The sequence below is a fragment of the Physeter macrocephalus genome, chromosome 18 (genome assembly GCF_002837175.3).
Source record: "Physeter macrocephalus isolate SW-GA chromosome 18, ASM283717v5, whole genome shotgun sequence".
Taxonomy (NCBI): Eukaryota; Metazoa; Chordata; class Mammalia; order Artiodactyla; family Physeteridae; genus Physeter; species Physeter macrocephalus.
In genome coordinates, this window is record NC_041231.1 from 41,925,371 (window position 1) to 41,940,616 (window position 15,246).

General features: G+C 43.0%; 1 protein-coding gene across 6 annotated transcripts in view; it reads left to right on the forward strand.

Moving 5' to 3' along the window:
- Positions 1 to 15,246, forward strand: part of RAD54L2 (RAD54 like 2) — a 94,779-nt gene that overhangs the window by 40,454 nt on the left and 39,079 nt on the right. For all 6 annotated transcript variants that reach the window (XM_055079508.1, XM_055079506.1, XM_055079507.1 and 3 more), the window contains one exon: positions 4,723 to 4,918. In XM_055079508.1, the coding sequence (XP_054935483.1) occupies positions 4,777 to 4,918 (142 nt within the window). In that variant the 5' untranslated portion in view covers positions 4,723 to 4,776. The remainder of the gene's footprint in view (positions 1 to 4,722; positions 4,919 to 15,246) is intronic.

Genomic DNA, 15,246 nt, shown 5'->3' on the forward strand with positions numbered 1-15,246 from the left:
GGTTGGAGCATTTAATCCATTCACGTTTAAGGTAATTATCGATATGTATGTTCCTATGACCATTTTCTTAATTGTTTTGGGTTTGTTTTTGTAGGTCCTTTTCTTCTCTTGTGTTTCCCACTTAGAGAAGTTCCTTTAGTATTTGTTGTAGAGCTGGTTTGGTAGTGCTGAATTCTCTTAGCTTTTGATTGTCTGTAAAGTTGTGGGGGTTTTTTTGGGTTTTTTTGTTTTTTTTTGTTTGTTTGTTTGTTTTGCAGTATGCAGGCCTCTCACTGTTGTGGCCTCTCCCATTGAGGAGCACAGGCTCCGGATGCGCAGGCTTAGTGGCCATGGCTCACGGGCCCAGCCACTCCGCAGCATGTGGGATCTTCCCGAACCGGGAAGATCCTTTCCCATGTTAGGGAAGTTTTCGACTACAAACTCTTCAAATATTTTTCTGGGGTCCTTTCTCTCTCTCTCTTCTCCTTCTGGGATCCCAGTAATGTGAATGTTGTTGCGTTTAATGTTGTCCCAGAGGTCTCTTAGGCTGTCTTCATTTCTTGTCATTCTTTTTTCTTTAGTCTGTTCTGCAGCAGTGAATTCCACCATTCTGACTTCCAGGTCACTTATCCGTTTTTCTGCCTTAGTTATTCTGCTATTGATTCCTTCTAGTGTAGTTTTCATCTCAGTTATTGTATTGTTCATCTCTGTTTGTTTGTTCTTTAATTCTTCTAGGTCTTTGTTAAACATTTCTTGCATCTTCTCAATCTTTGCCTCCATTCTTTTTCCGAGGTCCTGGATCATCTTCACTATCATTATTCTGAATTCTTTTTCTGGAAGGTTGCCTATCTCCACTTCATTTCGTTCTTTTTCTGAGGTTTTATCTTGTTCCTTCATCTGATATATAGCCCTCTGCCTTTTCATCTTGTCTTTCTTTCTGTGAATATAGTTTTTGTTCCACAAGCTTCAGGATTGTAGTTCTTCTTGCTTCTGCTGTCTGTCCTCTGGTGTGTGTGTGTGTGTCTTTGTGTGTTTATTTTCTCCTATGTGTCTCCCTGCCAGGGGTGTGTCTAAGGGCTGTGCCCACATGATTAATTCTGCTGATTCTTGGCCAGGCAACACTTTACAGATAGGTGTCATCTTTTAATTTAGCAGGGCAGAAGACCCTTTTCCTTCACTCTCAAGATTGCTTTGAGAGGCTCGACTGGGATTGGCTGTGTGTTTCTTCGTAATTATAGCCTCCTGTTAGCAATCCCAATATATTAAACTGTGGAAATTAACATATTACTTAGGGGTTGAATATTTACCTTTCAGAGTGGTTCTGTTTGGCGTTCCTTTAAATAGCTAGTTCTCCCATTTCATTAAAATAAAATTTGAGTCCCAGAATTTGCTTTGTAAGAATACAGGTCCTTATTAAGGTGCAACATACCCATGATCACTTTCCTAGCTCCTAGTGTCTCTGTGTCTTAGAGGCAGAGCTTCTCTTCACTGGAGATTGAAGCAGTGTTTCACATGGGATGAGGAGCAAATGGGGAGATGCATTTTTTTCCTCATCAACTTTTTTCTCATGTCTGTCTAACAGTTCTACTAAGAGCTAATTTTTTGAATCAGGGCTGCCTTCCCTGTGTTCTGAAAGACTGTGCCCACATGGAAGTGTCTGTGTGGGTGGGTGGAGCTCCTTAGAGACAAAGTGACTGTGCTGCTGCCCCCCAAGATCAGCTTTTCCTCTGCCATTTTCCCTTTGTTGCTTTTTTGAAGGTGATCAGTAACAGCAAAACCTGCCCCTTAAGTAGTTGGTATGGTTCTAAAGAGCTGAGAAAAGAACTCATTGTGTCCTCTATGTAAAGAAATTTAGTGGCTCATGGAAGGAAAGGAAAGAGAAAAACCAAATTTGATGGGACTTAAGAAATCCATCACTTTCCAGTTTCTTCTCTCTTATGGGCATCTGATGGCCTGGGTACTATGTTAAAGTTTCCTCTGTTTTTAAAATGATTTGACAAGGGGGCTGGATCAGTGTCTTTCATAGTCTAATATGTGTGGTTGTTGAATGTTTAATTGATGTTTGCTTCTGTCTGTCAGGAGCTTGGGGCTGAGGTTGTTTTGAAGATGTTTGTTTACTGGGGGTTTACAGGCTTTTCATTGTTATTGCTGACCTCTCAGTGATTGTCATTCTTCCATCACCACACAATTTCTTCTCTAAAATGACAGGAATTCAGATTACCTAAAGGTACTTGCTAATTAAAAATTGTTCTCTAAAAGCCACTCCATAATCAGCCAGGCACACTGTAAGCAAAACACTTATTAAGCAGTCTAGAATGAAACAGGGGGTTTATGCTGATTATGAACATTGACTTCCAAACACAGAGTAGTTGCTGATGAATTGTCACTCTACTAATATTTAGAAATAAATTTCACTTATAAACCTGCTGATATTTAATTGGTTTACTACTTCTTTTCTAAAGCCTAATGAACTAAAGATATAGGTTTCCTTCAGAGACTTGGAATCTGCTTTGTCAGTGAATGGTAGCTCAGCATTAGTTTTATATATATATATATGTATTTTTTTTTTTTACTACTTATTTTATTTATTTTATTTTTGGCTGCATTTGGTTTGGGTCTTTGTTGCTGCGCGCGGGCTTTTTCTCTGGTTGCGGCGATCAGGGGCTACTCTTCATTGCGGTGTGCGGGCTTCTCATTGCAGTGGCTTCTCTTGTTGCAGAGCACAGGCTCTAGGCATGCGGGCTTCAGTAGTGTGGTACATGGGCTCAGTAGTTGTGGCTCGCAGGCTCTAGAGCACAGGCTCAGTAGTTTTGGTGCACGGGCTTAGTTGCTCTGCAGCATGTGAGATCTTCCTGGACCAGGGCTCAAACCCGTGTCCCCTGAATTGTCAGGCAGTCTTAACCACTGCGACACCAGGGAAACCCAGCATTAGTTATATTAATATTTATTTGTGGATCACTTTTCTTCCCTGTACCTTAATGCCCTTTGTAAATGTTTTTGGAAGTGTGTTATTAATGCAAAAATTTGAATTTTATTACTAAATCATTTCATAGCTGCTCTTTGCTTTAGTTGTCTTGAGAGGCTAAGTACATGACCCATCAGGACACACACACTCATTATTCCTGTGGTTTTTAACTGAGCAGTTTTAAACTTGAATTCTAGTTTTCCAAAATTCTAAAGGATCCAGTTTGCTTTTGTTTTGTTTCTGTTTCTGTTAGGGAGAACATAGAGATTCTGTTTCAAATTGTGTCTGGACCTTAATTAGAGATTCCAGTTCTGGAATAGTATTTGTGTTGAATAATTAGAGACTTGTGTTTCCTTCTTTTTTTTAATTTTGGGAGATGGGAGGAATTTTAGGATGACCTGATTCTGGATGTGGTTGTCTACAACAGTTTGTCTTATAAAAGATTATTTATCTTGTGCCCCTCTCCCCCACATTTTATTATTTTAAAAAGCCAAGTATACCAAAAAATTGAAAGAATTGGTGAATCTTCATGTTAATATTTTGCTATATTTGCTGTATCACAAAACAATCCGTCTAGCTTTCTTTATCTTGTTTTTTCTTTCCACTCAAGAAGAAGTGACCTTGCTAATAGTAAAGTGGAGAGAGAGACAGATAGACAGACATGCATAGTGCCTGACACATAGTAAATGTAATAGAGCTGGTTGGCAAGAGAGAGAGCGAATGTGAATGAATGAATAGGACATGCTTCTAGATTTAGGATACAAAGAAGCAATTCCCAGCTAAATCCCTGCCATTAGGGCCTTACTGTTGCGTTAGGAGGTGAGAAACCAAAGAAGGCAAACACTTTGCCAGGTAGCTCATATGAAGCCTTCGGTGAACGTCAGCATGGTTAGCATGGCTCCTGGAGTTCAGAAGAGGGAATATGATCCCAGAAGACTGAGGCAGTTGACAAAGGCTTCTTGGAAGAAATGGAGGTGGAACTGGGCCAAGAGGTAGGGCAGAGCCTGAGAACAGAGATGTGGGCACAGGGGCATCCTGAGCCATGGGGAGCCTGAGGCTACCTACGTATTTGGGAAGAATGACAGTGTGATAAATAGCCAGTTGCCTGTAAGCGCTTTATTCAGGTGATTGGAGAGTGGACCATCTTCCTTGTAGTGCTCCAAGGCAGGGTCCACTCCTTATTTCCTGAGCACTCCCAGTTACTCCTGCTCCACGGCTCCGCCTTTGCTGCTCACTCTGCCTGGACTCAGTCCCTCCAGATGTCTGTGTGGCTCCCTCTTCCTTCTGGCCTCTGCTCAGGGAGAACTTCCCTGTTCCCCCTCTATAAGATAACAGCTCCTTCTGGCACACACTAGCCAACTAGCACCCTCTAACATACTTTTTTCTTCTTTCTACTGTGTCCCCAAAGCCTAGTACAGTGCCTGTTATTATATATACATGTATATGTATATATATAGATATAAAGAGTTGGTGCTCAGGAAACAGTTGATGCATGAAGGAACGAACAAATGGGAATTCTGAGGTGTATAGGGCTTTGGGGCAAGAAAATATCTTAAAGGGACCAAACAAGCAGCTAAGAGAAGCTTGAGCTGGGCAGAGAGTCACCAAAATATGTCTTAGGGCCAGTGCCCTTGTGGGGAAGGTTGAGATTTGGGTATGGTTAGCTGATCTGCTTAGAAAAGCTCCCAGGGAATTCATCCTTGACATTTTCTCTTTGAAAAATGCATGCTCCTAAGTGAAGCCTTTGGTGATTCTGATGCCTCTTGTTCTCCTCCTAGGATCCCTGCAGTGGACCATGAGACGGTAATGTCCACTGAGGACCTCTGGGAGCCATGTCAGACGAATCCACCTCAGGGAGCGATCCAGACCTGGACCCAGATGTGGAGCTGGAGGATGCGGAAGAGGAGGAGGAGGAGGAGGAGGAGGTGGCAGTGGAGGAGCATGGCAGGGATGACGAGGAAGACCTGCTGGATGGTGAGTGACTCTAGTGAGTGACAGAGGTTGCCTTATCTTTATTCTAATGGAATTTTTGCTGAGACAACTTGGTGTTGGCAGTTGGATTTCTTAGGTCATCATTCATCAAGAGAAGGCAAAGACTGGAACACAGCAACAATGAACTTATCTGCTCTTCCCCCGGAAATAAATTGTTGTTCCTCTATATAAGCCTCACTTTAGTGCTGGAAGGACCTTTAGCATTCACCTTGTCTTTGATGATATGCAGACTTAGGTCTAAAGATTTGAGACTGGAGCATGCTTGTTCAAGTCATGGAGGGAGTCAGTGGCAGAGTTTCTGTGGTGAGACCGTGGTGGTCTGGTGGTCACGGACCCATCAGGTGGCCACAGATAGGTGTGAGGATAACCATGAGTGGTCTGTGAGTTTCCTAAGTTACATTCACAATTCTGCTTCTGTGAAGATGAGGAAATTATCTGGGGAGAGATTATTAGATGGGTTCACAACTCCAGAAAGCTTATTGCATCTCCTGCAGTGCTGCTCTGCCTCCCAGCTACTTCAAGTGACTATAAATTGCTCCTATTGGGAGAGAACTGCCCCTCTGTAGCTGGTGGACCCCTTCTGGACTCCTATTTGGTTTGCTTGGCTCACCCTTCCTCTGTCCCCAACTTGTTGAAGTGGCATTGGACTTTTCCTTTTCATCGTTAGTCTAATGTTAGGTCATCTGGCCAGCTACACAGCTTCTCAATTAATTCTAACCTTTCATGGCATAGGATTTAGTTGTTTGTAAGCTTCCTGTTGACCTAGGAATAAAGTTTTTGTCTTTTTAATAACACACCAATATTCAGTTTTATACCTGAACATTGCACTAGATCATCATTGCTTGGATCTTCAGGAGCCTAGGAAGATGCATTCCTACCATTCTCCAGATTCCAGGAGAATGAGCATCTATCCTCTTCGTTTGCTGATGTTACTGTCTTCAGTTCTCATTCATCCTAACAGCTGCCATATGGTTCAGGGATCAATTTTCTGTCATTTAAACTGTCTAGAGGTCTCTGCCCCATTTCCAGTTTACCTCTGGCAGGAAATTACCATTTCACTCCCCCACGCCCCACAACAGCATCTTCTGCTATCCACCGCCAGCTTGTTCAGCTGGAGTCTCCCCACAGCTAGTTCTGCAGTTCCCGTCTATAAAGTAGAATGAGTAGAAATAGCAGAAGATAGTGATGTGAGGGTATATCATCAGACTGTCTTGCTTGCCTCTCATGGTTCTTTTTTTTAAAATAAATTTATTTATTTTATTTATTTTTGTCTGCGTTGGGTCTTTGTTGCTGCGTACAATCTTTCTCTAGTTGTGGTGAGCGGGGGCTACTCTGCATTGCAGTGCACGGGCTTCTCATTGCGGTGGCTTTCTTGTTGCGGAGCACGGACTCTAGGCACACAGGCTTCAGTAGTTGTGGCATGCGGGCTCTAGAGCGTGGGCTCAGTAGTTGTGGTGCACCGACTTAGTTGCTCCGCGGCATGTGGGATCTTCCCGGACCAGGGATTGAGCCTGTGTTCCCTGTATTCGCGGGTGGATTCTTAACCACTACGCCACCAGGGAAGTCTGCTACCCTTATTCTTATGGAGTTTGCAAGGAAAAGCCAGATGTCCCACTTCTTTTCCTCTGGTATTTTTTTACTTTATTACCTGTGCTGATTTCTTTGCCGTTTTCCCGGTTCTCCAGTTAGGGGTACTGTCCCTAGGAAATCACTGTTCTGCTTTCTGCCCTTGATTAGTTTATGTTTTCTAGAATTTTTGTATAAATGGAGCCATATAGTATATTCATTCTCTTTGTGGGAGTCTGACTTCTTTCACTCGGCATAATTATTTTAAGATTCATCCATGTGTGGGACTCTCCTGGTGGCACAGTGGTTAAGAATCCACCTGCCAACGCAGGGGACACAGGTTCGAGCCCTGGTCCAGGAAGATCCCACATGCCATGGAGCAACCAAGCCCGTGCGCCACAACTACTGAGCCTGTGCTCTAGAGCCCGCGAGCTACAACTACTGAGCCCGCGCGCCGCAACTACTGAAGCCCGCGCGCCTAGAGTCCGTGCCCTGCAACAAGAGAAGCCACCGCAATGAGAAGCACGCGCGCTGCAACGAAGAGTAGCCCCTGCTCGCCACAACTAGAGAAAGCCTGTGAGCAGCAATGAAGACCCGATGCAGCCAAAAATAAATAAATCTATTAAAAAAAAGATTCATCCACATGTATATATCAATTGTTCATTCGTCTTCATTGCTGAGTAGTATTCTATTGTATATGTATACCGCAATTTGTTTATCCATTCCCTGGGGTTTTTTTTTGGGGGGGGGGTTCCTTTTTTTCTTTTTTTTTGTTAATACAAATAAAGCCACTATGAACATTCATTTATAAGCCTTTGTATTGACATGTGCTTTTATTTTGCTTGGATAACAGATTCTGTCATCTCTATTGGCTATCCAAGTCATGGGGACAATGGAATCAGAACTAAGAATAGAACCTGTTTATGTTTTGCTAGAGACCTCCCTTTAGATGAACCATTAACATCCAGCAAAGCAGATTATTCATCTGTCCATGAATCCAAGTGACTATTCTCCAGCCCATAGACCACCATTTATTTACAAGACTATCAGAGTAGACTTGGTCACATTCATTATTTGAAATCAAGGTCTTGTTAGAAAGGTACCTAACAGAGTCTATTAGGAGTCAAATTTGCATAAAAAGCTGTGTAGCCCAGTAAGTATTAATGCCTAATGGCATTAATGGCAGGTCTCAAAGAGAGCTTGGGGCACCAGGAGAACAATACAGTATGTGAGAGTGGCAAGGGAAAGGAATGCATTCAGTAATTCAGTAATATTTATTGAGCTTCTACTCTTTGACTAGGCATGGTCTTGGGCATTGGGAATACAGCAGGGGATAAAAATGCCTCTCCTCATGGGATTTTCATTTTAGTAGGTTGAGACAGATGATGAATAAGTACATAAACAGTATGTCAGAAAGTGTTAAGTGCTATGAAGAAAGGGGAACTGGGTAAGGTATGAATGTGGGATGATGCTTTTTTATGTCGAATGGTCAAGAAAGACTTTACTTGATTAGGTGACTTTTGAGTTGAACCATGGAGGAAATAAGGGAGCTAGCCTGGTGGTTGTCTAGAGAAAGAGCATTCCAGGCAGATAGGATAGCAAGAGCAAAGATCCAAAGGCAGGAGCTTTCTTGGTGTGTGGAGAAATCAGCAAGGAGCCAGGGTAGCTGAAGCAGAGTGTACCAGGCTGAGGGTGGTAGAAGAGAGGCCATGGGGTCAGACTGTGTGGGGTCTTATTCTGTGAGGTGGGAGCCATTAGAGGGTTTAAACAGAGGAAAGATCACACTGGCTGATATGTAAGGAACAGGCTGTGAAGGAGCTGAGGGCAAAAGCAGGCAGGTCAATTAGGAGGATACTGCAAAATTCCAGGCAGGAGGGATGGTGGCTTGGTGGAGGTGGTAGAAGTAGTTGGATTCTGGATATGTTTTGAATATGGAGCCAATAGAATTTGTTAATGAAAGAGATCTAGATTGTGTCAGAGTAAGAGGGAAGGTAAGGATGGATTCCAAGTTTTTATTGAACAACTTGAAGATGCCATTTTCTAAGCTTAGGAAGATTAGGGGAGAGGTACAGATTGGGGACAGAGAAGAGTTTGGTTTTGAAGACATGTTAAGTTTGACATGTCTTGTGCCTCCAAGTTGAGATGTCCAGAGGGCAGTTGACTATTAAATTGAAGTTCAGAGGAGAACTCTACATTGGAGGTAAAAAAGTGGGATATATCTGTATATGAATGGTACTTAAATCACAGGACAGGATAAGATTATTCCAGGAATAAGAGAAATTAAAGAGAAGTGGTCTGAACAACTAAGCACTTGGCAGCAGAGGCAGGAAAGGAATGAGGATGATCTAGGAAAGAAGATTGAGAAGAAATGGCCACTGAGGTAATAGGAGACGCAAGAGAAAAGTGTTACGGAAGCCAGGTAGAAAAGAAAAAATCATTTCAAGGAGGAAGTGATCAACTGTGTTAGTTAAAGGCAACCAATAGTCCTGGTAGTATGAGGACTAAGAATTGACTGTTGGATTTAGCAAGTGTGGGGGTCCTTGGTGGCCTTGATCAATTTCAGTGCAATGATAGGGACTCAAACAAGAACAGGTGGAAAACAGGTTTTATCTTTTTAACTTTTTGCCAGTGGGACTGATCAGGTAGGGAGGGAGAAATTGATGGTGCAGGAGAGATTGGGGGCAGTCCATACTTGTTAAAAAGCCAAGCTGTAACTGTGGTCTATAAAAGCCTTTGCCTCAGCACTTTAGTGTATGATAGAGAGAGGAACACCCCACAAGACAAGGCAACCATCTTCATCTAAATTTTGTGGTCTTGGGCAAGTCCTTGATGAGCCTTTAGGTTCTTTTCCACAAAATGGAAAGTCTGCAACCTGAATTCTAGATCTGTTGTTCTGTTGTTCTGGATGAAGACAGGGAAGAATGGGCATGTTTTTAGGAACAAAAAGGAATCACCAAAACAAAAGGGCTATGAATCAGCTGGGGGAAGCAGTTAGACCATGTGACTGAATGCACTAAGACAGGCAAGACAGTGTTAATAGCATTCTATTGCATTTCAGCATTTTGTTCTCAACATAGATGACAAGCAGCATTCCTTAAATTACAGATTCAAGCCAGATTTTTTTTTTTTTTTTTTTGGCTGCGCCACACAGCACGCAGGATCTTAGTTCCCGGACCAGGGATCAAACCCACGCCCCCTGCAGTGGAAGAGCGGAGTCCCAACCACTGGACTTCAGGAACTCCCTCAAGCCAAATCTTTTTATTCTGTATTTCTCTCTTTCTTCTCCTCTTCCCCAGAAACTTGTGTCACTTTTTCCTGAGACAACTTGAATATCTGTTGTTGGACTGATTTTTCAGAATAGTTTATGTCAGAGTTTAGGGTGACCTCCATGTAGAAATGAAGTAGTGCTGATTTTGATACTTGTTCCTGTCCTCCTTTTCTGCGTGCTAGGGTTAGGGAGACAAAGGGGCAGAGAGTTTGGGTGTGCTGGGGGCAGAAGATTGTTTTATAAACCAGCATCAGAAACGCATGTCAGACATTGACCCAGTTGTTCAGAGTGACTTTTTTTTTTAATACATGTTACATTTTATTTTATTTATTTATCTTTTTTGGCTGCATCAGGTCTTAGTTGCGGCACGTGGGATCTTTGTTGCAGCACGCAGGATCTTTCATTGCAGCGCACGGGCTCTTAATTGTGGTGTGCAGGCCTCTCTAGTTGTGGCACATGTGCTCCAGAGCACGTGGGCTCTAGTTTGCAGGATGCAGGCTCTTTAGTTGAGGCATGCGGGCTCAGTAGTTGCAGTGCACGGGCTTAGTTGCCCCGTGGCATGTGGGATCTTAGTTCCCCAACCAGGGATGGAACCTGCGTCCCCTGCATTGGAAGGCAGATTTTTAATCACTGGACCACCAGGGAAGTCCCCAGAGTGAATTGTAGGGCCTTTTAACATTCCTTCCCAACAATCCAGGGAGTGGGCGTATCTGATTGTGGTTTTAATTCGTATTTCCCTAGTTACTTAAGATGAGCTCTTTTCCACATGCTTATGATCATTTTCACTTTTGTGAAGTGCCTGAACTCATGTTTTTGACCATTTTTCTTTCTTCCACAAATTTCTTGTTGATTTATAGGAATTCTTTATGTCCGGATGTGAGTCTATTTTTTAATTTATTTTTATTTTTTTTTCTGCGGTACGCAGGCCTCTCACTGTTGTGGCCTCTCCCGTTGCGGAGCACAGGCTCTGGACGCTCAGGCTCAGCGGCCATGGCTCACGGGCCCAGCCGCTCCGCGGCATGTGGGATCTTCCCGGACCGGGGCACAAACCCGTGTCCCCTGCATCGGCAGGCGGACTCTCAACCACTGCGCCACCAGGGAAGCCCTGTGAGTCTTTTTAATACACACACACACATACAGACACACACATACACACAGCTTTCCCATTTATGTTGCTTGATTTTTCACTCTCTTAGTTGTGTATTTTTTGCAGTTTTATAATCTTTTTTAGATTGTTTTTTTGATGATCTATAGGTGTTTTAATTTTAATGAAGTCAAATTTATCATTTTTTCGCCTTTATGTTTAGTGCTTTTTGTGGTTTGTTTAAGAAATATTTGTCTACCTCAAGGTCATGAAGATATTCTCCTGTTATCTTCTAGAAGCTTTAATGTTTTACCTTCACATTTAGGTCTAGAATCCATCTGGAATTGATTTTTGTGTGGTGTGAGGTAGGGGTCAAGCTTCATCACCCCCTCCACCTACACCAATATGATTATCTAATTGATCTAGTATTCTGCATTACCTTTTTGTTTTACCCTTTGTTGTAAACAAAGGCACAGTACATATGTGGCTCTGTTTCTGAACTCTATTTTCTTCCCTCATAACTTTCAACGAAATGGGAGTAGAGGAGAGATTGTGCAGGGTGGTGGCTAAGACCATGGACTCTGGAGCCAGATCAACCACCCGAGTTCAAATCCTGTCTTTACTACTTATAGCTTTGTGAAACAAGTATTTTCATCTGTAAAATGGGAATATTTGTAGTATCATCTACTTAATAGGGCTCTTTCGAGGACTGAATGGGTAATATTTGTAACATGAATAAATCTAGCTGAAGTATAACAAGCATTGCAGGTGAGCTGGGCCCCAGTGCTTTTGGGAGCAGAGCTAGTGACTAGAGCAGTTTTGGATGGACTTGGGCATGGCTGGCATGGGGTAGGGTCCGTATCTAGCAGGGCTCACCACAGACCTGTGCTGAGACTACAGCTATTCCCCATTTGCTGTGCCTGCCCTGACTTCGGAGTTACCCAGCAACCCTCCTGAAGAGAAGGTTTTTCAGTATTTTTTTAATCATCTTCTGAAGTCTTCAAATAATCTTTGGTCCAATTTAGAATACAGAAGCAGAATGTGCCAGGTTTGTATGAAGTTCCCTAAACAGCATACCGAGAGAGACAGCAGCAGCTATTAATTTTCTCTCTGCAGCTATACTGACAGGCACTACAGCTTAGCAGTTGGGCACATACTAAAATAAAAAGGAAGAAACCTAGAGAGGGCTTTCTGGAGGCTAACCTTTAAGTGGAGACCCAAAAGAGAGTATGGGTTAGAATTGTCATTAGAATCTAAAACATAACAGATGAAGAAATGGGGAAAGACGGACACAGCCTCAGCCAAGGCCTAGAGACCTTGAGAGCACTGTGCTTTTGAGGCTAGAGAGCAGGGAGTGGAGGGTGTGTGGGTGCAGGTGGTTGGAGGGAGGTACTTGCTGGTCAGAAGGAAGGCTGGATGCTAGCAATCAGAAAAAGGCTTAAGCATTTTAGATTTTATCCTAAGGGTAGAAGGAACATTTTAAGGTATTTTAGAAGATCCTGGGTGGGTGGAGACTGTGACATGATCAGATTCAGAAAGCTCTCTTTCTGCAGCAAGCAGCATGGATTGGAGGGGGAGTCATCAGAAGGCGGCAGGGTGACCCTTTGGAGGCTTGTGCCAGAATCCAGACCAGGTAGTAAAGTGGTATGGAGAGAAGCAGAGTGGGATATTTAGGTAATTTCTTCAGGCACAGAATTTGTGATTGAACATGAGGAGATGAGAGGTTTTTTTCTTGATGGTGATCATATATGGTAGAGATCTATAGCATTTCCCTGTGGGGTATAAGGTCCTGGGAGAGCCACTGCTGAATGCTCTTCCGGCTTAGAAATGTTGTACTTACATTCCAGCCACTCTTTTAATCCGGAAGCAAAGATGCAGTATGCTCTCAGATAGATGCATATTTTCTTTGCATTTTCTGTGGCCCTAAGGAAAAGATTTGTTTTATATCTAATGTGGTCAGTCAGAAAGGGCTTTACCTGTCTTTCTCTGACCAGAATTTACTCTCCAGCCTTTTACATTCATAGAGTTAACATTTAAGGTTTCAATTAATGAGACAATTCAGGAGGTCAGTGACATGCAGTCGTTTATTATTTTGCCAAGGCATGACTTTAAATGATGCTCTCTGGGGTATGGGAACTGATAATTGAGCCCTGCCCTCCACAGCATCTGCTCCTCAACCTACCTTGTTTTCTGCTCTCAAATCAGAAATTCTTATCTTCAGTAAGAGTCTGAAGGGATCATTTAACTGTTTCAGTTACATGTGAATGCATTTTGTAGAGGAAATTTTGTGCTGCAGGTATCTTTCTTCTCTCTTGCCTCCTGTGCTTTCCCAGAATGATATCTGTTGCTCTGCTTGTGAAACCCTAGTCTTTGTGTACAGCCCTTTCTCAACTACTGAATCCTTCTGGGATTGTGTGTGTGTGTGTGTGTGTGTGTGTGTGTCTGTCTGTCTGTCTGTGTTTTGTGGTCATAGCCTCAGTGCTTCAAAGCGTTCATCAGTAGAATGAAAAAATAAACTGAGTTGTGTTGATTTCCTCCCCCCCTCCTTACAGGTTACTAGCATGCTTTTGTTTGTTCATAGGACCAGTGTTACTGTCTTCTGCTCTTTTAGGTTAACAGATACAACAGTAACAAATTTTGGAAGATTATCACCTTAGTGTGTGTACCCAAGTTCTCTCTCAAATAAAAGCAGCAGAATTTGAGCTGTTGGTGTTACTCTTTCCCCATTCCCTCTTAAAAGGGACAGCACTTGTGTCCTCCTAGTTTCCTCTGGCTTGTTGTGGACACCCTTACATGGGGCCCTAGTGAAGTTTGCATGTTTTGCAAAGATTTGTATGTTATTCTGTGCTTCCATCACCATTTAAAATGGATTTTCAGATGGGAGAGTATGGGGCTTTACTTGCCTGAGCTCCAGAGGGAAGGGCTACAATACCCCGAAGCTGCAAGCAGGCTTGTTCTCTTCATTCCTCTCCTAAAATCTTCCCTTTGGGGGTGCAGAGGTCCTGTTAATTCTAGCCTCCTTGAGAGAGGCTGCCAGTTGGAGCCCTCAAGAAGAGCAGGAAGCCCAGCATGGATTGACATGGCCCTTGAACCAGCTCCAGCCCTGACACCTCTCTCAAGCAGTTGCAGCATCCGGTACCACTTTACTCCCTGTAGTGCTGAATGGCAGGTGGTGAAAGCACTAGCTCTTCAGTGATTCTGAAGTTTCCAGGAATAATTTGCTTGAGTTTTTCATCTATTTTTATTTCTCCCATATTTGGATCACTCATACTTTGGGAAACAAGCAAAAAATATTTCATTGCTTCTGTCTTCCCATTCATATCCCTAGCCTGTTTCTTATTTTTAATGGAGATGTAGTTGATTTGCAATATTAGTTTCAGGTATACAGCACAGTGACTCAAAAATTTTATAGATTATACTCCATTTATAGTTATTATAAAATATTGGCTATATTTCTTGTACTGTACAATATATTCTTGCAGCTTATTTATTTTATATAAGAGGCTTGTACCACTTAATCCCCTACCCCTATCTTGCCCCTCCCCTCTTGTCTCTCCCTGCTAGTAACCACTAGTTAGTTCTCTATATCTGTTTTTGTTTCTTTTTTGTTATATTCAGTAGTTTCTTTTATTTTTTAGATTCCACATATAAGTGATAATATACAGTGTTAGTCTTTCTCTGTCTGACTTATTTCACTAAGCATGATACCCTCCAGGTGCATCCGTGTTGTTGCAAATGGCAAAATTTCATTCTTTTCTATGCCTAGCCCAGTTTTTTTTAAAGATCTGTTTTATTTATTTTTAAATTTTTATTTATTTATTTTTATTTTTTGCTGTGTTGGGTCTTTGTTGCCGCGTGCAGGGGTTACTCTTCGTTGCGGTGTGCGGGCTTCTCATTGCGGTGGCTTCTCTTGTTGCAGAGCATGGGCTCTAGGCGCTCAGGCTTGAGTAGTTGTGGCTCGCGGGCTCCAGAGCACAGGGTTACTCTTCGTTGCGGTGTGCGGGCTTCTCATTGCGGTGGCTTCTCTTGTTGCAGAGCATGGGCTCTAGGCGCTCAGGCTTTAGTAGTTGTGGCTCGCGGGCTCTAGAGCACAGGCTTAGTAGTTGTGGCACACGGGCTTAGTTGCTCCGCGGCATGTGGCATCTTCCTGGACCAGGGCTCGAACCTGTGTCCCCTGCATTGGCAGGCAGATTCTTAACCACTGTGCCACCAGGGAAGTCCCCATTTCTTTAAAAAAAAAAAAAAAAAAAAAAACACATTACGAGGGAGTTGAGAGACCCTTGGAGAACTCTTGAGGAAACAGTGACCAGCCTGCTGTCTCTTGAGGCCCTTGGCAGAGTGTAGAAGGAAGGGATCTCCCCCCCAGGAAGCTGGCTGCAGGTTGCCAGGTGC